This window comes from Ctenopharyngodon idella, chromosome 1 (assembly GCF_019924925.1).
Source record: "Ctenopharyngodon idella isolate HZGC_01 chromosome 1, HZGC01, whole genome shotgun sequence".
Classification (NCBI taxonomy): Eukaryota; Metazoa; Chordata; class Actinopteri; order Cypriniformes; family Xenocyprididae; genus Ctenopharyngodon; species Ctenopharyngodon idella.
The window spans coordinates 17,495,531-17,518,328 of NC_067220.1; the positions used below are offsets into that span (position 1 = coordinate 17,495,531).

The 22,798-nt window shown below is 36.7% G+C and overlaps 1 protein-coding gene across 7 annotated transcripts in view; it reads right to left on the reverse strand.

Moving 5' to 3' along the window:
• The window catches only part of sorbs2a (sorbin and SH3 domain containing 2a), a 59,667-nt gene that overhangs the window by 19,384 nt on the left and 17,485 nt on the right, over positions 1 to 22,798 (reverse strand). For 6 of the 7 annotated variants that reach the window (XM_051895071.1, XM_051895049.1, XM_051895031.1 and 3 more), the window contains exons 2-12: positions 17,693 to 17,748; positions 13,749 to 13,775; positions 13,220 to 13,344; positions 12,382 to 12,942; positions 10,350 to 10,470; positions 8,072 to 8,247; positions 5,462 to 5,528; positions 5,291 to 5,341; positions 3,716 to 3,920; positions 3,515 to 3,629; positions 968 to 1,051 (exon numbers count right to left, since the gene is read on the reverse strand). In XM_051895071.1, coding sequence (XP_051751031.1) covers positions 968 to 1,051; positions 3,515 to 3,629; positions 3,716 to 3,920; positions 5,291 to 5,341; positions 5,462 to 5,528; positions 8,072 to 8,247; positions 10,350 to 10,470; positions 12,382 to 12,942; positions 13,220 to 13,344; positions 13,749 to 13,775; positions 17,693 to 17,702 — 1,542 coding nt within the window. In that variant the 5' untranslated portion in view covers positions 17,703 to 17,748. Of the gene's footprint in view, positions 1 to 967; positions 1,052 to 3,514; positions 3,630 to 3,715; positions 3,921 to 5,290; positions 5,342 to 5,461; positions 5,529 to 8,071; positions 8,248 to 10,349; positions 10,471 to 11,507; positions 11,895 to 12,381; positions 12,943 to 13,219; positions 13,345 to 13,748; positions 13,776 to 17,692; positions 17,749 to 22,798 lie in introns of all 7 variants that reach the window. The other variant, XM_051895078.1, reaches the window with a different exon arrangement.

Consider the following 22,798-nt stretch of genomic DNA (forward strand, 5'->3'; position numbering starts at 1 on the left):
TTCTGACAACAACTGTCTCATAATTTGTTTTCTAAACGCTCGAATCATGACAAAAAAACAGTATTTTTTTAGGCCGGATGAAGCTAATGCGCATGCGCAGCCCTAAATGCACGTCTCTTGCGGCTAATTTCGGAGGCGAGCGTCTGACTGTTTCTATAGAAACCGGAGCTTCTAACGGCCGCTGCAGTGACGCGATGACTTTACCAGTCAGCGATTGGCTCTTATTTAGAAGGCGGGACTTATTCTGCCATATTGCAAGTTGCACTTTCTTCCATTCAAAACAATACGAGTGACACGTCTTCTGTTATTCTATAGTCTTTGATATTGTTCAGCTTATTTTAAGTGTCCAAATCCTTTTTAGGACCACTGTATTATCCAACATCTGTTCACCTTTCTCATTAAAAGAGTTAGACATGTCAGAGTGTTTCCTGCACAGGTTCTGCAGCTATGAGAGGTGTAAGCTGTACTGTATAAGAGCAGGTGTGTGAAAAAGCAAACAGAGCCAAAGCAAAACAGAGTGTTTCACACTAAAAGTTAAAAGTGAATAAAAACTAACGAAATTCCTCTAAAAAACACTGTACCCCATATATATCACACAAGTACAGACAATGTTGCTCTTTCGGTGAGTGTTTTGAGAACAGAGCGTGATTATTTACTTGTCTTGGGATATTAGCCTTGTGGTTTAACATCAGACATGTGTCTGATGTCTGACCTGCTGTCTCTAGCATTGTTATTGTGCTAATTGTTATCATAGTGATGTTAAATGGCATTTTACTGTTTTCAGTGTGCAAACACAGATTCTTTTGTCAAATAAGAGTTTTTAAAGCCAATGTGCAAAAGTCAGAACTTAAACTACAACACACACACACACACACACAGACGCTTGTCATTACACAACAGCATTTGTGCCGGACAAGGAGATTATAGCCTACAGCATGCCAACCTGCCGCACCCTCATTTAACTTACCGGCCGTCCAAACTCCAACTCGGAAAAGAATTTAAACCAAGGCTCGTTCTCTAAATCTATGTCATCTGGGTTTAAATCAAACGTCTGGAGCAAGAAGCAACATAGAATAGAGGTAAACAGAGAGGAAAAACAATGAGAGGAAAAGAGAGATGCAGTCAGGGTTAGGACCAAAATATGCTGCAAGGCATGATGGGTAAAGAACCCAAGAGGATGATGTTGTGGGTTATCAACACATTTTCTCTCACACACACAAAATATGTAACATCACATCATAACGTTAATTAGGACTTGTATAGTCCACCTAAAAAAGAAAATACTCTCTCATATCGTTCCAAACCTGTATGACTTTCTATCTTCTGTGCAACTCAAAAGAAGATATTTTGAAGAATGTTGGTAACCAAACAGTTTTGGTTCCCATTGACTTCCATTATATGGACAAAGACATAATGGAAGTCAATGGGAACTGAAACAGTTTAGTTGTCAACATTCCACAAAAGAAAGTCAGTCATTTGGAACGACATGACATGAGGGTGAGTACCTGATTTCATTTTTTGGGTGGACTATCCCTTTAATAGGAGTTGTGCCTCTCAGTACAGTCCAGAAGGGGGAGACGTCATGCTTCTTCCTCTCTTCTTTCTCTCTAAAGTCTCTTTCTCTCATCCTCGAGCTATGACTGCAGATGCTGAGAAATCTGCCCACTCATTTTGCCACCTGGGACATCTCCCACTGCCACATTCACTGCATTTGTGCTGAGGGCAGTGCTGTGATTCAGTCTCCTGACATTTCTGTCCCATTGTTCCCTGTGAAACGAGCTGCTGGCTACAACCGCGTCGCTTTGTCTGACACCCTTCCAGCTTTTTACATCTGCATTGCAAAACAAAAGTTCAACTGCTCTCAAAGGAGAACTAAAACACTGAGGAAAATCCTCAACTGAGTCATTTTGTTTGTGCCGCTTTCTTTGTTTTTTCTACAGTAGAATGTGACATTATTAGGGGGAGAATGGGATTAGGACATATTGTATCGCTGGAAAAATTCAAACCTGCATCATGAATACCATATTCACCATATGTATTAACCACAACACTATAGCTCCAATTGATTGCTTTTAGTGCAAACCTTTACCAATATTTTACCTACTACATGAACTAATACACAAAGAATACACACAAAAAAGCTTGCTACAGCACCGCATTTCTCATGATAAGCAAACTCATGGCTGATGGTCCATTATTTGGTCAAATGATCCATGAAACTGAGTGGAAAACCCAGCCTTAACACATGTCCAATCAGCAGGCTGGAAAACTGCAGTTTGACATTGTACTGAACAGTTAGGCCTGTGAGTGACACCTTTATAAAGGTAAATTCAAACATAAACAATGAAAATAATAAAATTGAGAGTTTTCATAAATTCGGGGTTGGTAAGAGTTTTTTATGTCTTTGAATGAAGTCTCTTATGATCATCAATGCTGCATTTATTTAATCAAAAATATAGTACATTACAATTTAAAATAACTGCTATTTATTTTAATATAAAATGTAATTTTAATAGGAATAGGAGATTCAATTTGAAATTTTGTTTGTATTTTGCCAAGTTTGATCAATTTAATGGATCCTTGCTGAAGTACTAATTTCTTAAAAAAAAAAAAAAAAAAAAATGACTGACCCCAAACTTTTGAAAGGTAGTATACATATGAGTGGCAGGAAGGGAGAGAGGTGCACCAAAAATGTCAATATACAGAAATTAAAAGAACAGTTTACTGAAAACTCCAAATTGTCACATATGATCAGTTCACTCACTTATGCTTCAATCTAAATATTTCTTTCATACATAAAACAACATGTTGTAGAAAAATGTTTAGGATGTTCTTTTCCATAAAATGAAAGTGAATCATTTTACACACTTAACAAAAATGTTGACAAAAAAAAAAGCACCATAAAAGTTTCATTAAAGTTGTGATATGTGTTGCACTATATATGATGAATGATGTGTGCACTATATTTCAGTTTGTCTGAGGTCATGACAACTTTGTTTGAGGAACAGACTAAAATTTGTCATTATTTACTGAAATATGAAATGAATAAGTGACAAACATGTGAGAACTTGTGACATCTTCATAGAACCTGGTGGAAAGCATCTTTAAATGTCATTTGAAAAATAAAGCCAGATCTGGAACGACGTGAGGGTGAGTACAGTAAATAACGACAGAATCTTAATTTTTGTGTGAACTACTTCTTTAAAACTTTCTACAGTTTCTGGGACACAAATTTGGCTTTACGCAGAGCTAAAAAAGATTTTCAAAAGGCAAGTCTCTGCTGACAGAACAATTTAATCCAGGACAAGGCCTAATCCGTGTAGGAGACTGACCCTGCATATTTGATTTTGTGATTAAATAGACTGGAACAGCAATGAATTATTCTAAAATGAAGGAGAACCCAAGAACAAAATTTCCTTTAGATCTTAGCAACTTTGAGTTCATATTATGTGAAGATTTTTATGCCAGTTTAAATTAAATTAATGAACAACAGTCACTTAATATGATCACTCACAGGTCTTTCTTGCTCAAGGATGGAGGATTTTCCAGGCTCATACTCAAAGATGCTCCGTGGTTCTGCCCGGTATTTACGCGTGTCCACTTTACGATCTGGAGGACCCCACTCATTTCTGCAGATAAGAATGAGAATAAGAACCAATCAGAGTTGTCGGCCGCCTTTGAAACGGAGCCCATAGCATGAGGTTGGATGTCTTACGGGTCGTGTGAGAACTCTTTCTCTCTGTCCATGTCCCGCGAGCGGAGCTGAAGGAGAGACGGCATTGGAGGGGGTGGCGGGGGCACAGGTGACTGTGAGAGTTCCCGTTGGGCGGCACCGTCTGGCGAGTCTGAGGTATTTCTAGAGAGAGGCCGGTACGTGTGTGTTCGAGGGGGTGGATGGGCATGGACAGGAGGGTAGTTGTCTAAAAAAAAGGCACGAATATCACAGTAATATGACAGATCAATAAAACACATGTAGAGTGGCTACATTACAGGAAAACATAAAATTTATGAATATACACTACTATTCAAAAGTTTGGAGGCAGATGTTTTTAATATTTTTTAAAATAAGTCTCTTATGCTTACCCAAGCTACATGATCAAAAATACAATAAAAAAGCAGTACAATGCTGGGTTAAAAAACAACCTAAGTTGGGTTGAAAATGGACAAACCTAGCGAATGGGTTGTTTTAACCCAGCAGTTGGGTTAAATGTTTGCCCAACCTGCTGGGTAGTTTTATTTAGCACAACTATTGTTAAAAACGACTGTATTGCTTGCTTAAAATTAACCCAAAGTATGTTGTAAATGAACATTTATTAATATGTTTAATAAATGAACATTTATTAATAAGTTTAATGAATAATAATTAAACAATAAGCATTTATTAAATTGCTTATTAATAAATGTTCACCTTTTGATTATTACTGTTGCCTCTAGTAATTATGTGTCTGATTTGTAATTTCCAACCTATTTTGGATTCATTTTAAGCCAGCCATATAGTAATTTTTAAACAATAGTTGGGTTAAATAAAACTGCTCAGCACGTTGGGCAAACATTTAACCCAACTGCTGGGTTAAAACAACCCAGTCGTTGGGTTTATCCATTTTCAACCCAACTTGGTTTGTTTTTAACCCAGCATTTTTTTTTAGTGTAGTATTGTGAAATATGAATACAATTCAAATGACCCATTTTCTATTTTAATATATTTTAAAATGTAATTTATTCTTGTCATGTAAAGCTGAATTTTCAGCAGCCATTACTCCAGTCTTCAGTGTCACATGATCCATCAGAAATCATTTTAATATTATGATTTGGTGCTCAAGAAACATTACTTATTATCAATGTTAAAAAAAAGGTTTTTTTTTTTTTTTTGGAAACTGCAATACATTTTTTCAGGATTCTTTGATGAAGTTTTAAAAAATTAAAAAAATAAATATTTTTACTGACAATTTTGATCAATTTAATGCATTCTTGGCTGAATAAAAGTAATAATTTCTTTCAAAAAATATATCTTACTGACCTCTTTTAAAAGTTATATATATATATATATATATATATAAAACATGATTGTAACTCCATTTTGTTAATGGGGTATGTAGATATGTATAGTTATATTGTACAATTTAATGCAAAAAAAACCCTAAAAACTAAAAACACTTCTTATATACAACGCAGAAACACAGACAGATGATTAAAAGATGACTTTTATCACACTATTACACAGTGTTAGATTTTAAGCGAGCAGATGGAAGATGGAAGTTCACATCAGCTCTTCAGATTTCACAGAACTTACCGTTGTTTATGACAGCATATGTTGCATTATATGTGTCTGCATAGTCATCATCTGTTAAAAACGGCATTAAACAGAAATAAAATCAAAAAAAGTCTAAAAATGTGTTTGTCAATTTAAATGAATACTTCAGGATATGTTCTGTTATCCTCCCACTCACTCCATCATACACACCTGCTTTATGAACCATGTGGATCTGTTTGAACATGGTCTTGTACCAGTCCTTGGGTCTGTCCACAGTCTAAACAGAAGCACAAACACACACACACACACACACACGCACGCACGCACACACACAGAAACAAGCAGCCTTGTCAGTTTGTTGGTTAGACGGACAAAAGCTAACAGCATTTGTCATTACCTGACAACCAACAAAATCACCAGAGCACAGAGAGAGAAACAGACAGGGAGTATCATAGTAACCTGCCAGCAAAGAGCCAGGAATGTTCTCTTCTGCTCACAAACACTCACATTCACAGACAGTCTAAACTGCTGAGAGCTCAAAAGCATTCCTCTAACCACAATAAGAGGATCAAATGTCAAAACAACTCAAACACAAATCAAGAAAAATGCCCTCAAAACAGATCATTAACAGCTAATCTGTTGTTTTAAAATGATCAGTGACAGTCAACAGATGTCATACTGTTTAAAGTCACCATTAAAACAAAATGGACAATTCTTATTTTTTTTTTTTTTATGGAATATTGAAGTATTTATTATAAATGATTTATCCATGCATGTCTTTCTTTCTTTCTTTCTTTTGAATTTTATCTTTAATCAAAATAACTTCTCTCTCTTGCAGCAACATCTCTCCTCTGATGATGTGTTTACTGGCATGGTGGGGCCAAACTGTCACTCACATAAGATTGTAGCAACAGCAAACTACAACGATCCAACGATCCAATCAATTCCTAAAGGACAAAATCAGGTCCTGCCAAACATTTTTTCTTGTTCAAGAAACAGTTTCACTCGGATATATGTCACAATAGGGAAGAAAAACTATCGCAACTTCCGTTTCATGCAACTTTAAAAAGAGGATGAGTGTTTGGTTTTGTTCTGTTACACCGGATCCTAACCAGATGCGCCATAATACAGTCAGGTTGCAGCAAAGGAGAGTTGAGGCAGGATCTACTTGCAGCACAAGCGAACAGGAAAAAAATGCAAGAGAACAGCAACCAACATAACATAGACAAGAACAGACAAAGATTAACTAACTGAGGGCTATTTATACTACTAATGCAATGTTCACACGGTCAGTTCAAATCCGATTATTTGTGTATCTGATTGGAATCTGATCTTAACCATTGACTGTCCACACTATGTATTGCAACTGTTCAGATCTGATTTGTGTGTCCCATGGCGCGGTTTCGTTTTTCAGAATATATGCATTGGTTTCTATGGCAATGACATTGCATTGTGTGGCTTTATTCCCTGCTGTCATCTCCACCGGTCTAAAAACATGTCTCCATTGTATTGTAATTTTCTACTTGACCGGCTCAACAACACAACCTTGTTTGTGTAGCGACTTTCAGCATGTTTCCTATAACAACATCTAACATGTTTTCATTTTACGTGGCTGTTGAAAAAAAACAGCATATGCTGGTTAGGTATGTTTTGAAGCATGGCAGCTGGTTTGAGCTGGTTTATGCTGATCCTTAGTTGGTCGTGAACTGGTTTAAGTTGGTCAAGTGCTGGTCCTAAGCTAGTCCTAAGCAACTAGCTCCAGCTCAGGACCAGCTTAAACCAGCTCATGACCAACTAATGACCAGCATGAACCAGCTCAAACCAGCTGCCATGCTTCAAAACATACCTAACCAGCATATTCTATTTTTTTCAACAGGGGTGAGAAAGTGACATAAACCACCAAAGCTGTCAGACTGAAACAAATTTCCAGAATGCACAAAAATCTGGAATGAGAGTCTGAACAAGGCTTAATTGAAGGGGGGAAAGAAGGAACAGGTGTGCTGAATCAATTAGCCAATGAATAACCATAGCAACCAATGAACAGAGACAAAGGTAACAGGTAAACTTAGGCTATGTTCAGAATCTGTTTAAAGTTACATTCATATGTGGTTTAAAGTCCTATTCAAATTGCATTTCTGGAAATCCGTTTCAGTCTGACTGCTCTGATCGGATTTAGAGTGGTTTATGTGACTTTCTCACGCCACGTAAAATGTAAACGTCAGACGTTGCTGAAACATGCTGAAAGTCACTGCAGAAACAGAAAGTGTTGTTGCAAAGTGCCGGACGAACAGAAAATGAGAATATAACGGAGACATGTTTTGAAACCGATGGAGACGACAGCATGGAATAAAACCACACATACCAGCATCCTACGTATCTGCCGCTGCCTCATAAAACACAGTAGTCCAGCACGGCGGCTACATTGTCATGTAGTAATTAAGACAACATCTGTATTGCAAATCCCTCTATGTTGCAGCTGTTGTTGTTTTTGCTGTATGCCTACCAATACAACATCATTGCCATAGAAACCAATGCAGATATTCCAGAAAACGAAAGAGCGGTATGGACACAAAAATCAGATCTGAACAGTTGTGATACACAATGTGGATGTCAATAATTTTAGATCAGATTCAAATCGGATATGTAAATAATCAGATTTGGACTGACAGTGTGAACATATCCTAAGAAGTACAAACTAAACAGAAACCTCATGTGACATTAATAATATTTGTTTTAATCACTGCTTTAAAAAAAATCATTTTTAAAATGTAGTTTGTAATTTTTGTCAGTTCCCTTAAAAAATGCCTGGATATCACTCACCGTACGGATGGCGATGGGAATGCCTGACTCATCCACTGGTCCGATGCCTTCGTAATGGGGAGCTTTTATGACAGACACCTTCTTCTCTTCCTCTGAGAAACGAGCGATGGGCACAGAGCTACTGATCACTGTCTGACCAGAGACAACGGTCTCTCTCTTGACCGTCTCTGAACCCTCTGAGAGAAAGAGAGAGACAGAGAGAGGGGGTGGGGGGAGGTTTGAAACAGATTAGAAAAAACTTCTGTGCAATTTTTTTTCTGTCATTGACAATTGTTTCTTGTCAAATTGTATATAACCCCAGTGAGATCCTGGTTAACAGCAAATGCAGACAGTTCAACAACCTAGTGTCAACTTTTTTAACGGAACGTCTCTCCCTCTCTTTCACTCTCTCTCACACACATAATTGATTGCTGTGCTGCTATTGGCCCTTCATTAGACTGCTTCCATAGATACAGTCACAGTGAAGGACTCAAAATTTGTTACTGTCAGAATTTTGTTTGAGGCTAAGATTCATCATAAAGGCAATTAACTGGTTGTCCATGCACATGTCACACTAAGCAATCAAAGACTGCCTTCAGCAAAAGAAATCTACGATGTTCCCAAAAAATGTCAAAATCATGGCAAATATCACACCATGTCCGGCCAAAAAAAATATGTACAGTGATAGTAATACCATAAATAAATTGGGAATAGAAACTAAATGGTGTGTCTGAGCTTGACAGTCACAGTCAAATCTAATCTAATGTAATCGAGCAGGAACACTGACATGGCACAAGCTCTCGCTCTGACTAAGCACCCTGAACTATGGAACTCATATGACACAGCATAAATGAGACAGCTACATTTATTCCTTCACATCTATGCAGGTTTGCAGTAGCAAAAAGACAAAGACATGAGGAAATACTACAGCAAACTATTTGTCAGCATCTTTCTTTAAACTACTACAACAATTGTATGAATTTGCCATCCTAAGCAAATCCTCACCAAAGAGTCAGAGCCTTGCCTCTCCTCAGTTTCCCTTTGTTCGGGTATTGATTGCTCCGGTCTAGCCTAATGGATGCAAATGCATCATATCCTGAGGACCGGATTGCACCGCTAACTGCCAATACCGGCATCCACTAACAAGAACTGTGCGTTACAAAACCATTATTTCAGAGTGCCAAAACTAAGAGTCAGTCAATAGAAGGACAAAAAGACAATCGAGGAAAGCCTAGGTTCATAAAAGATTTATTGCGTCTGAATATGCCTAACATAGTATTCGAAAAACAGTACGCCCAAAGAGTAGTATGTCAGAATTCAAACAGTAGTATTCGAAAAATAGTAGGTAAAAGTACCCAGATGATCTACTACTTCTGCTGAGATTCTTAAGTACACAGGTCTCCAAGGTCTCCAAAGTTCTCTGCGCCGGCCATCCTCCAACCTATCCCTTAGACCAAATCCCCTCCCACCTACTAGGAGATCTCTCCAACATTGCTACCCGCTGTCACTCACATAATCAACACATCTCTATCTACTGGAAAATTTCCCACCACATTCAAGCAGGCTCAGGTAACTCCACTCCTCAAAAAGCCAACACTTAACCTCTCTCTTCTGCCTTTTCTGTCTAAAACACTTGAAAGAGTGGTGTTCGGTCAGCTCTCAGCTTTTCTTTCACAGAACAACCTACTTGAGGACAAATATGTCTGGCTTCAAAAGTGGACACGTCTTTTAAGAAGCAGCTGAAGACGCACCTCTTCCGCAAGCTCTTGAAGCAATGCACTTACACACATTGCATTTCTTCTCTTCTCTAGCTGGTTTCCTAATTTAGTTGTCTAATAAACCTGGCATTATGTACCACAATGATTGTTGGCTCTTTGATGAATGCTTTGTTCCTCTTTTGTAAGTCGCTTTGGATAAAAGTGTCTGGTAAATGCATACATGTAAATGTAAATCTAAAATCCTTATGGGAAAAAATAAATAAAAAAAAAAAACTTATGGAAAAAATGCTACTGAAAAAGTGGGCGAGCACTAAAGCACTATATGGCAGTGACACGACAAAATCTAGTACCTGGCAGACTGTGATTTCGGACACAGCTGTTATAAAATTTAGATTTTGTTTGATGCAGTTACTATCTCTATTTTTATGTACATTAAATACAAAAACTTGTTTTAGATGTGGTTCAGACATCCTTTTCTAGTCTAAGTGGCCGGTTCTTGCCTAAATAAGCAAGGTTGTGCCGATAGTCAAAACTTTGGCCAGCGATACTAGCTGGAGGTCTGCGTGGGGCTTTCCACTTACCTGAACTACGACCGTGCTGGATCTTTACCAGGCCTGGACTGAGGGTTGGGGGTGGAGGGGGGTACACAGGTGGAGAGAAGGGCCTCTGAGACTGAGAGCTTCCATTCACTGCCATCTGACCCTGGGAAACATAAGAGATGAAACTGTGGGTAATGTAATTTATAGAGTCACTTTAAGTCAAACAAGTATGAGTGGGTGAAAGCTATGGAACAATAAGAAGTTAGAAGAATGAGAAATGCAAGACATGAGAGTACACATCAAAAGACAATTAAAAAAAACAAAAACAAATACTGTACAACAAATGCATCTGAGAGATGTCATTAATGAGGTTGGTGCTTCTGTAGTAACGTGAAAGAAATTATGGACAACAAATGCAGAGGTAACTGAAAAACTGTTAGACCACATAACAACAAACACACATTAAAAGAACCTATAGTAGAAAATTAGTGCAGGACAATCTATGTAAAAAAGGAATATGGTTCCATTATAAACTCATATTCCAATGATGTTCGAGTCTTCAGTCAACAAGAATGATGTTAAACTCAAACAAACATCATGAAAGGTCACATGGAGAATCTGAGGTCATCATAGGAACCTTAAAGTCAACATGAAATTAAAATGTACCTTATTTCTATTTTAAGTCAACATGAAATTAAAATTTCTCCTTTCTTCATACACATTCCTGGACAATTTATCAGTGCACATTACTCCAAAGATTACAAAAATGTAATATTTAATATTGTAATAATATTTTACATTAAGTAAACACAACATTGCATATAAGAATCTTCTTTCAAAACCACCAAAAATATTCTTGACCCCAATTTTCTTTCTCAATTACAAACTTGCATTTATGACTGGCTCCACTCTGCCAAGGATTCTCAGTGAATAAAATCAAAATCTCGTCATCCTACAGTTTTTACATTTTGTTTCATTTTAAAGCATGTCACATTACGCATGCATATTAAAAAACTGCGTACATAGAACAAAGTGAAAACCAAAGCAGCCACCTGCTGTAAGCTGACACATAAAGCATGTGACTCAAAGTTAGACATTCAATAGCGCTGACAGACTAGTGAGGACATACAAACACGAGTAGATTCAAACAAACGTGACAGCAGACTGAGGTGAAGTGCGCCAGTCGAGCGTGATAGTTACGTTAGTGCCTGTGGCAGCTGACAGGGCGGTAGGAAGCTCGTCAGGGGCATTGGAGGCATGGCTGAGTGTGGGGGATGGGGTGGGCGTGGCCGCGGGGGAGGAGTCCATGCCGCAGATCTGCAGCTCCTCCAACCCGGCCGTGGATGATGAATAATGACTCAGCGCAGACACGGTTACCGGTGACGCAGCAGGTGAGGCCGATATTAGCCCTGAATGTTCCAGAGGGGCATAGGGTGTTGGCGAGAGGACTTTGGGCAATAGCCCCGACAGGAAGTCGGGGGAATCCTGACTTGCCCGGCTATATGGTGATCGACGAGCTGATGGGTCTGGGGAGGAGGGTCCAGAAGAGAGTGTTCCAGTGCCCCCTCTTACAGGGGAAAACTCACGCTGATGGAGGTGGGTGGGAATAAAAGGGAAGGAAGACAAGAAATTAACGTGAACAAAAAACAAAGCCAGTGAAGCAAGAAGTGATTGAAGCAAATGAACCATGTTGAGTGAAGAAGAACAGGTAAATCTGTGGGAAGAAATAAAAGGTTGGCTGGAAAAATAAAATGAAATGAGTAATTAGCAGTAAACAACACACACACTCTTTCATCATGCCGTCTGTGTTTGTTCACTCTATCCCATCAGATGAGGGTCAATGGGTGCTGTTTACACAGTTAGTTTGAGAATAAGAGATACACTACCGGTCAAAAGACTGGAATAATTAAGATTTTTTAATGTTTCTTTTAAATTGTAATAATGTTTTACAATATTGCAGCTTTGGTGAGCGTAAGAGACTTCTTTCAAAAACATTAAAAAAATGTAAATTATTACAAACTTTTGACTGGTACAGTAAGTTTACATTATCACTGTAAATGAATGACAGTAATACCACCAAATTGCCGGCTGGTCTTGGTGGCACGACAGGGGCTCGCGTAGTCCTGGATTCAGTCTCAGGCCCTGAATGGGTCTCTGCTTGGGGTTCTGGACTGCGGGGAGCTAACTGGATGGAGAGAGAGGCTACATGTGTTTCAGAAGTGGCAGTGGGGTTTTGAGGTGGGGGAGCGGACATACCTTTCAGCTTAGTTTTAGACTTAGGGTCAGTTTTAATCATATTCATCTTGTTAGGTGTTGCATTTAGATGGTCAGTGGTGAGTTTCGAAGAAGACAATTTGCTCCCAAGAACCTGAGTGATAAAACTGTTAGCATTAGCCTGTTGGGACAAGGGGGGCTCCTCAAGGGGGGCTCCAGAGGTGCTTGTGGAGGTTTGGGTGGTCTTAGAGTATGAGTATGAGGAGGTGGCACTAGATTGGATAGTGAAAGAGCCTGTGGAAATGGCATCATCATTCTGTGGGGGAGAGAGGAAGGTGTCTGACAGTACTGCGAGGGAACTGTAAGATGGGGGGTTAGGGGTCATGTGATAGCTCTCTCTCCGAGGGGGCGGCAAGGGGACCTGACAGAAAAAAGGCCAATTCAAATATATAAAATCAGTTCAAATAGAGTAAATTTTCTCAGAGAAAATTCAGTTTGACTTCTTAAGGGGTCAAGAAAACACACTTGATATGAACCCTTGTCTAAACACCTCTAAAAAGAAATTGTCATTTTGGAAAACATGACCAATATTAAACTAAACAGTCATAAAGCACAATAATATATATATATATATATATATATATATATATATATATTACAGCAGTATTATCAAGAAATATATATACATAAATATGTACCGGCGTAGGAGATTTCTTATCCTGTAGGTTGGGTCTAACGCTGCGAAAGCCTTTAGCAGTCAAGGACGAGCTGCTGGCGTCTCCATTCCTCAACCCCTCAGACACACTGCGTGAACGACAGGCATCTACACACAAATATATTATATATATTATGCTATAGTAGGACTTTTAATCACAATTAACCACACAAGAAATTAAGCATACACCATTTATCTTGTTTAACATGTTCATTTTGTCATCATTTGCTATATCCAGGAAAGTAAACCATCAGAGTGAAGGGTGTTTGCGCCATTGTAGATGCTCAGTGTGATAAACTCCCAACTTTTAAGGTCATCATTCTGTATAATTTATAAGCTTGTTTCCTCATGGGGACCTAAAAATGTCCACACAAGGTCCAAATTTACTGGTATTACTATACTTGTGGTCCCCATAACGTAGGGAATACCAGCACACACACACACACACACACACACACACACACACACACACACACAAAAACAGAAACACATACACATCAACAAACACTTGCCTGAATCTGACGACTGGGAATCACTACCTGTGGGGAAAAAAAGATGTATTAATAATTAATATAGACATAAACTTATAACAACTACGTAAGTGAGCTAACAATTTGGATGTGTATTTTGCACCAAGAATGAAGTTACTACTTATAACACTAATGAACACAGAAAACCAAGACAAATATGTGACAAAAGATACAAAGCATGCAGAAGAATCATGCCCATTCAAATTAAGGGGAAACATGGCATAGTTAAAAAAAGTCTTTTGTTACTCCTATATTTTAAACTATTAGAATTTTTTTTTTTTTTTTTTTTTTTTGTTATGTCCTATCTTGTTTATTGCAAAATGTGAGCCAGTCTTGCTATTGGTGCCCCCTCAAAAATTAGGTCCATGATGCCTGAAATCATCTAAATTGAGGATGGCTACAATATGGGAATGAAAAGAGAGATCCAGAATTACAGAGGACAGAATATTAAAGAGCAGAAGCTGTCACTGAACACAGAGAGAGCTAAAAAGACCACACAAAGTTTGAAACATACCTATACTCCTCTAACTCATTATGATGATTAAAAATACTACAACACTACATACTCCTGAAGAATGGAAGAACAAAAAACATCTATTGCAAAATATACATGAAGGCATGCTGTGAGGATGACAGAGGTTTCAGCATTGTATGGGTTGTTACAAGTGAAACTGAAAGGTATGGTCTCCAGTTTGCTATTCAAAGTGACATCTATTTTATTTCATCAAACCAGTATGTGCCTTAAACAATTCAACATTCAACACTGAAGAGGCTAGCAGCTTTTCAGAATTTAAAAATGTGTTGTCATATCCATGAAAGGTCTTGACAGCATGTCACTTTTTCAGCAAACTCACTCAAGCAGCAGAAAATAACGAAATTGCTGGATCCTTGTAACTATCAGCACAAAAAAAAATGGCAGCATGTGTCTACTTTTACATGATAACAGTGTAGTGTAACAGAGAGTGTGTTTTTACAAGGGTAAATGATTTTATTAAAACCTGAAGAGTGTCTACAATATTTACCATATAGTATTTAATACAGTATTATTGAGTAAGTATTATTTTTAAATTAAGAAGGCAGATTAGGTTACGTTCAATTGGAAAACTGTTATAGGACACTATATGTTCAGAGAAAATAATAGTATCTCTTTTTCTTTTTTTTATTATTTCACTGGTATAAATCATAATTGTGTCAAAAGCTCTTATTTAATGTAGGGCTGTCAATCAACTAGAAAGTTCTGTCAAATTAACTTTAATCATGAATTGCTCTGATGGTAAGAAAATTCCATATTACAGACATTTACATATGGGTTAAGGCAAACAATTAATTGCATTAACCTTTTTATTGTGTTATAATCACCCTTAATTAACATGTTAAATTGACAGGATTAATTTAAAGATGTTAATTGTCTCGCACAGGCCAGTGTTTTCTGTTCTTGTAACTATGCTATGAATATACTTAAGGAATATTCAAAGTCAGAATAAGTAAATCATTTTTTGGGGTGAACTATTCCTTTAAAATTGTGTCATATATATTTACAATATAGAAAAGCCTAAATCTATTGCCTCTGTTATCTTCTCCTGAGAGCCACAGAGTGAAACAGACAGACACACTTAGAAAGACAAATATGGAACAGAACAGATGTTGCGAACACATGCAAAACAAGTATGCGTGCATATGCACACATAAACAGAACACTGGGGAGAAAACCCACTAAATAACTTAGAAAGATGAAACAATGATATGCAGAAAGACATTCTAAAAACTCTATTTCAAAGATCTTGTCTGTTAGACAGCCCTGCTCCGTTACTGATACCTGCAGCAGCATACAGGTTGGGTGAGCTCTGGACCCTCTTCACAGGCCAGAGAGTGAGCGACAGGGATGCTCTTTTATGAGCACGTCCTCCGCTATCTGGAGTATGTTTGTTTGCACACGCACACGCAGAAGCATACATGCAAAACAAATAGAAAGCAAAGCACATGCATTGTAAATGCAGCATTATATTGCACCAAAAGATAATAGATAAAAAAGAAAAGATTTTTTAAAAAGTAAATAAAATGAAATGATGTACAATATTGTTCAAAAGTTCGGGGTCATTTTTTTTTTTTTTTTTTTTTTTTAAGAAATAATAATAAGAAATATTTCTTAAGCACCAAATCAGCATATTAGAATGATTTGGAAAACGGTTATTTTTAAATTGTAATAATATTTCATAAAATTACCTTTTTACTGTATTTTTCATCTAATACATAAAATTGATAAGCATAAAAGATTTCTTTTGAAAAGTATTAAAAAAAAAATCTAACCAGTCCCAAACTTTAGAATGGTCATGTATTATTCCCAGTGTTGGTGAAAGTTACTTTTAAAAGTAATGCATTACAATATTGCGTTACTCCCTAAAAAAGTAATTAATTGCGTTACTTAGTTACTTTTTGTGAAAAGTAATGTGCTACATTACTTTTGCGTTTCTTTTTCTCACCTGGGCTGGGCTTGCTTGTACGAAGCCCCGGACATGACATGCAGGAAAAAAATAGTAGGCTAAATTGTGCGCACGATTTACTAATTCGTTCCCTCGATTTACTAAAATGTGCGCACAATTTACTATTTCGTTCCCATGATTTATAAATAATAGTTTTAGTAAATCGTGTGCATGATTTAGTAAATCGAGGGAACAAATTAGTAAATCGAGTGCCCGAATTAGTAAATCGAGTGCACGAATTAGTAAATCGAGGGAACAAATTAATAAATCGTGTGCACGATTAAATTTTTTTTCTTGCATGTCATGTGCGGGGCTCCGTATGCTTGTTTGTTTTTTAATAACAACAAAAAAGTTATATTTTTGGCAAATGTTTTTTTTTTGCTTTTTCACATGAAAAGTGAAATGAGTAAGCCTCAGGCTGAAGGAAATGCATATTTACGCCTGTACAGTAGAGAAACCTTTCAGCTGTGCTGAATAGGATACAGGAGAAGGAAGTTCAACACTCTTATTTCTAAATCTAATCTAAAGTAATTTTTTGCTTATTAGTATGATTGGTTTAGATCATTAAAGGTCAGCAGCAAAGACATTGATTAATAAAGTGAGATTAAATACATAAAAGTATATTTGAGTAATTTAATATACTTAATTATTACAGGTTTGCGTAAAATTCTGAGATTCCATTTTACTGTTTTTATTCATTTTGAGGAATGCTGAATGGTTTCGTGCAAGTGAGATGAGTAAATGCATGTTCTCATTTAGTCTAGAACTACAATAACCATCATGTTCACACAGCGCACACAAAGCCTCTGCACTTTATTTCTCTCAACATGACAGGACACGTGACAGGAGAGCTGTCAGTCAATAAATGTGAAAAAGTAACTTGCGTTACTTATTTGAAAAAGTAACAGATATTTTGTTATAAATTTTAAAAGTAATGTGTTACTTTACTAGTTACTTGAAAAAGTAATCTGATTACGTAATTCAAGTTACTTGTAATGCGTTACCCCAACACTGATTATAACAATTAAAAGCTAGTCCTCCTTTACAGAACAGCATGTACATGTGCAGCTGTACAACTTGTACAACTGATTTGCAAAGCACTGTGGGAAAGCTGACAGAGTAATTTAGATGTTTTAAACTTGCAGACCGATCTGTGAAATCCTGCTCCACATTTTCCAAACTTAGCAGTATACAACAGAGCTTACTGTGTATATATTATAGCATATCCCACAATGCAATGTGCTTGGCTTGACCTTTTATTTAAAATATGATGTATGAACCAGAGGCACTTACTGCACCTCTTTCTGGTCTCTTTCTTGACAAAATATCTTATTAAACTACCAAATGTTATGACATTTTTACACAAAATCTGATTACAAATGCACAACAATGATGCGCTAATGGCAAAGAAATTATGCAGGTATTTTAATAACGGACTTACAGTACCTGTATTCATGATGATGATCTCCGCTGATCTGTGTTCTGAAAAAGGACACTTTCACCTGTAAAACACATTAAACCATTTTTAATCTCAAAATCAATTCTTCTATATCTAAATAGATGCTAAAAGTAAATCTTATTTTGAAAAATGAATTAGCATGCTAATTTATTAGCATGATCTCTCTATGTTGTTTAACGCCCATTGCTGCGTGCTGAAGTGCCTAAACTGTTTGGTGACCATGTGTTTTTACCTAGTTGTTCTATGACTAGCACAGGTTATATTTATTCTGTGTGACAGATATAGAAGATATTCTGTTTTAAACATGTTTGATGTGTATCAAATGGAGACACAGTCCTTAATTTGGATCCATGACAGACAACAGCTAGAAACGGTGGCGTCAGTGTGTGCCCACATGTAGTAATACTCTGACTGACACCAGACAGTCTGGACACCAGGAATGCACTTGGTGTGCCTGCTATGTGTTAATTTTACGTGTGCTACACACATATTTCACTCTCTCTCTCATCACTATCAGTATTTGCAAATATGAGGTGTGGTGGGATAATCATAGCATTTGTATCTCTCATATAAATACTAAATAATGTTGCTCAATGGACATGTTTTAGCCCAGATAACAAAAAATATGTTATAAGAGCCAGTTCACAAAGAACACATTTTTGCGGTTAAAAAGCAGGTCAGTGGAATGGGGAAAAAATGCAAGGACCAGAGATTAATTATTTTAAAGTTGAACTTCTTTTATCATGAGTGCCGCATTTTTCGAATGCTGTGTCGTACAAAACACTGCAAAAGACACGAGGCACAATGGTCAAAACGTCCGTCTAGCATGCGTTTACAGAGAAAAACAATGAAAAAGTAGCACAGTGGAATGGAAAAGCACATTCTGTGTGAACGGCTCGTAAGAATATTTTGCTAATGTTCCCAACAAAGTTATGTTTAAATGTTTTCTGAATGGTAAAAACATTTTTTCTTGGTTATGCGAACATTAAGGAAACATTCCGTTTTATCATGGGAATGTTTATCATTATGGGAATGTTTCAGAATGTTCAGAGAACATACAAAAGTAACAAGTATAACATTGAAAAAACATTAGATGAACGTTCAACTAAAACATTTCAGAAAAAAACAAAGGTTACAGATAATGTTTTTGTGCTAATGTTTTGAGAACATTATTAAATACCAAATAACTTTGAAAGAACGCTACTATGGAAGAACGTTTGTTCATACCTTTGAAAGAACCTTGCCGGAACGTTATCCAAAATTCTGAGAATGTTCCTTGTTAGCGGGAACATGATAATGCAGACAGTAGCAGATAGAAATTATGTTGGGAAATTAATGTCACTCCACTTACGAATAGCAACAGTCAAGGATTTCCAAACACACTCCTTACAATAACTGATAATGTGTTTCTCGTTCACTGAGGCTAACGAGGACCAGACATAATGGAAAAGAGAGATAGAGAGAGCATAAGAGAGAGAGCATTTAAACATAAAAATAATATGCAGTTGTCAGATATCCCTTTGCCACTGACAGATTTATAACTTACCAAGAAAGATGTGTTACACTCAGGGAGTGAAAACACTGTCAACACTATTTGAGTCTCAGTAACTGAAGCTATGGCATTCACTTAGTTGCTATATGTCCATTTTAATCGTCCCCAATACCTTGAAACTAACGCAGAAAGTAAAAGAACAGAAGGATTTTCATAACATGCTGCGTGAGCTAATGGTGTGAAGTTTCTTCCCCGACTTGTTGGGCCTAAAATAAAGACACTAAAAGCACTTATAATAGTCTGTAGTGCTTCTTTAAAAAGAATGAGTCTCTGGGTCATCATGAAAAGGAAGCAAAACACAGACTATTTAAAGATCATCTACACTATCCAGAACAGTTTACTATTTTACTACCAAGTGTTATTTCCAAAACACTCTCATGGAAATTCGTAACTATTTTACATTTTGGTGAATTAGTAACGAATTCAAATGAATTTGTAAAAATACATTTGTACATTTTCATACGATCTGCTTACACCCCACTGAAGGTTTGGTTTTCAGGCTTAGTTTTTTCTAAAAATTGTACGACTTAAATTGTACTAATTCACACAACCAATTCACCAAAATTTTAAATATTTATGTCTCCTCATGAGATCGGGTTTCATAATTCAGAAAACTCATATTTTAGTGAAATGGACTCTGAATCAACGCCATAAAAACTGACAAACATATTGCACTCTGACCAATAACATTTTCTAATAATTTTCCTTATTTTTCAACTCCTTCCCAGCCTCCACCTGATTTCATTGTGGTATATATAATTCCAACCTTTACACAATCTAATTCCCAATGGCTAAAATCAAGTCCTGTCCATCCAGCCTCAAAATGTTTTATTCTGATCCACAGCTGCAGCTTAGAGCACCTGATTAGTTACTGGCAATATTAGTGCAAAGCCCTCTGGGTGTACTTGAGTGTGACAAACATTCAATGCCATCTGCAGCTTGTATTAAAGGGCAATTAAGCTGGCATTTCCGTTATGTAATAGACAAGCTGCCACGGCTGTGCACTTGCCCATGAATACTGTAATTCTCTATTGTTTGACAAGGCTCAGATGGAAGATATTTCAGATGGATTTGTGGAACAAATAGCCATAGTCAGCTCAGTAAAGATTTTGTCAGTAGCTTTGAGTGTTGGTTTGCAGTTTTCTTGAGATGACTTAGACTCTAATAAAGTTATCCTTTTCCATTTCCCAGCATATGCATGCAGGCTTTCACACTTCTCCATTGGTTATTGGTAACACACACATTTATGGCCTCTTAAATTCTCTCTTCCACACACTCACACTGCCTTTGGAATGTCGGCACTATATATCAGCATACAGTGACAGGACAGTACATGGATAATGTTTCAATGGGCAGACCGGAGGCGTCACAACAGCTGTATACGCACAGAAGCATATGATGAAATATACACTACTGTTCAACAATTTTTCAATGTCTTTGTAAGAAGTCACTTATATACCATGCTCCTTTAGAAAAAATTCTAATATGCTGATTTGGTGCTCAATTACCATCATTTATTATTGGTACACAATTATTAATAATGGTTCTTATTATTAACAATGTTAAAAAGAGTTAAAAGTTGTAATATTTTCGTGGAAACCGTGATATATTTTTATAGGATTCTTCAATGAACAGAAAGTTCAATACAACAGAATTTATTTTAAATAGAATTTTTTTTTTATGCATTATATGTCTTTACTGTCAGTTTTGACCAATTTTATACATTCTTGCTGAATAAAAGTATTAATTTATTTCAATAAATAAATAAATAAAATCCTACAGACCCCAAACTTTTGACCGGTAGTGTATATTTTTGTAAGTCTAATTCTGAAAAGTTAGATAAAGCAGTGTTGTCAAGACCTCTTGGAAAAGTAAAGTATTGGAAGCAATATGACAGGTTAGAAAACACAATCTTAAACCGTGAAATCCATTATAAATTTCTGGCATGCTTCTCAAAAACGTGCTCGTGACTGCAGTAAACTGATCTGACAGCTGATTCAGAGGGGTTCCGACAACCATGAGAACATCAATATGCACCACATGATAGAAAATATTTCACATTTGGCAGCACTACAGATTTATTTGCTATTTATACATTTACATACATCCATCAATCTCTCCATTAAAGAGATAGTTTGTTCAAAAATGAAAATAATTAACTAGTGGCTTTCTGTGTAAAAAATGTCTATTCTTTCTTTTTTAACATCATCTTCATTTTGCATCCATTTTTGGGTGAATTATTCCTTTAAGCCTCATGCATTTGCAATGTTTCATCATTATTTAAGAATATGTGGCAGCATTTGTAAGTATGTATTAGCACCTATTAATGCCCTGTAATTCTTAATATGCTTCAGGACTGTTATGTACTTAATCAAACATGGCCTGTATTGATGATATTTACTTGAGGGGCACAGTAAAGAATGGCCCCTAATAAGCAGTGACATTTAATCATCTTTATATGACAGAACTGGTGGCAGAGAGCATGTCTGTGTAATAAGGTCATTTTTTATCCCATGTATATAACAGCCGTTGAGTTAAATGTAGAACGGTGATATATTACAAATCTGCTATGTCTACGAGTGAATGTGTGTGTGTGTCTTGTAAGCATAAATAAAATCACTCTGAATAGGCCACCATCGACCGCCAAAGAATTTGATTTGGAATATTTTTAAACCACCATGACAGATTTAAAGGGGCCAGAGAATTTGAGTCAGCTAAATAAATCAACTCTGCATAACTTGATGATAGAATCTGCAAAACAGGGGAGGACAGCAATCAAACTTGAGCTGGAACAACAAAATGAATGTTGATGTTCAGCCAGATTAGCTATTCTATCTAAAACTAGTGGGAGTGAGAGGAGGAAGCTATAAGAGATTGTTTTGCTGTTGTGCGTGTGTGTTTGTGCCATTAGAGAGATGTGGAGGCCGTGTGGGTTTCTAAAGTTATACAAAAGTTGTCATTAGTGTACTATTGGATGCCCAAACGAATGTGTGTGTCTAAAACTTCTTTGTAGATCCTTTACGCTCCGTCCCTGCCCAAACCACAGACTCTCTGCCTCCCTCTGTCAGAGATGCTGATTCATTAGTGGCTTCAGCCGTAACGCCACAAACCACATTCCACTTCCTATTAGTGCAGTGAAGCGTCTGGCACAGTACACAACATGTAAACTACGCTAATGTTTTGAACTAAACCAGATTTTTCAACTGAGTTTATGCTAAAGCAGTGTTTTTTTTATGGACACAATGCTAAATGCTAATAACACAATGCTAAATGCTAAAGGAAGGAACTTAAAAAAGTAACTTTTTATTCTTGTTCTGCTAAAGGAAATTTCTATTCATCAAAAATATTCATGAAAAAAGGTTTACACAAAAATATTAAGAAGCAGAACTGTTTTCAACATCGATAATAATAAGAAATGTTTTTTAAGAGCACCAAATCAGCATACATAAACCGAATAATATCCTCCAAAGAATTATGGGAGAAGCTACCATACAGGTGATCAAACAATGAATACAACTGACACTGTTTATTGTTTAATGAA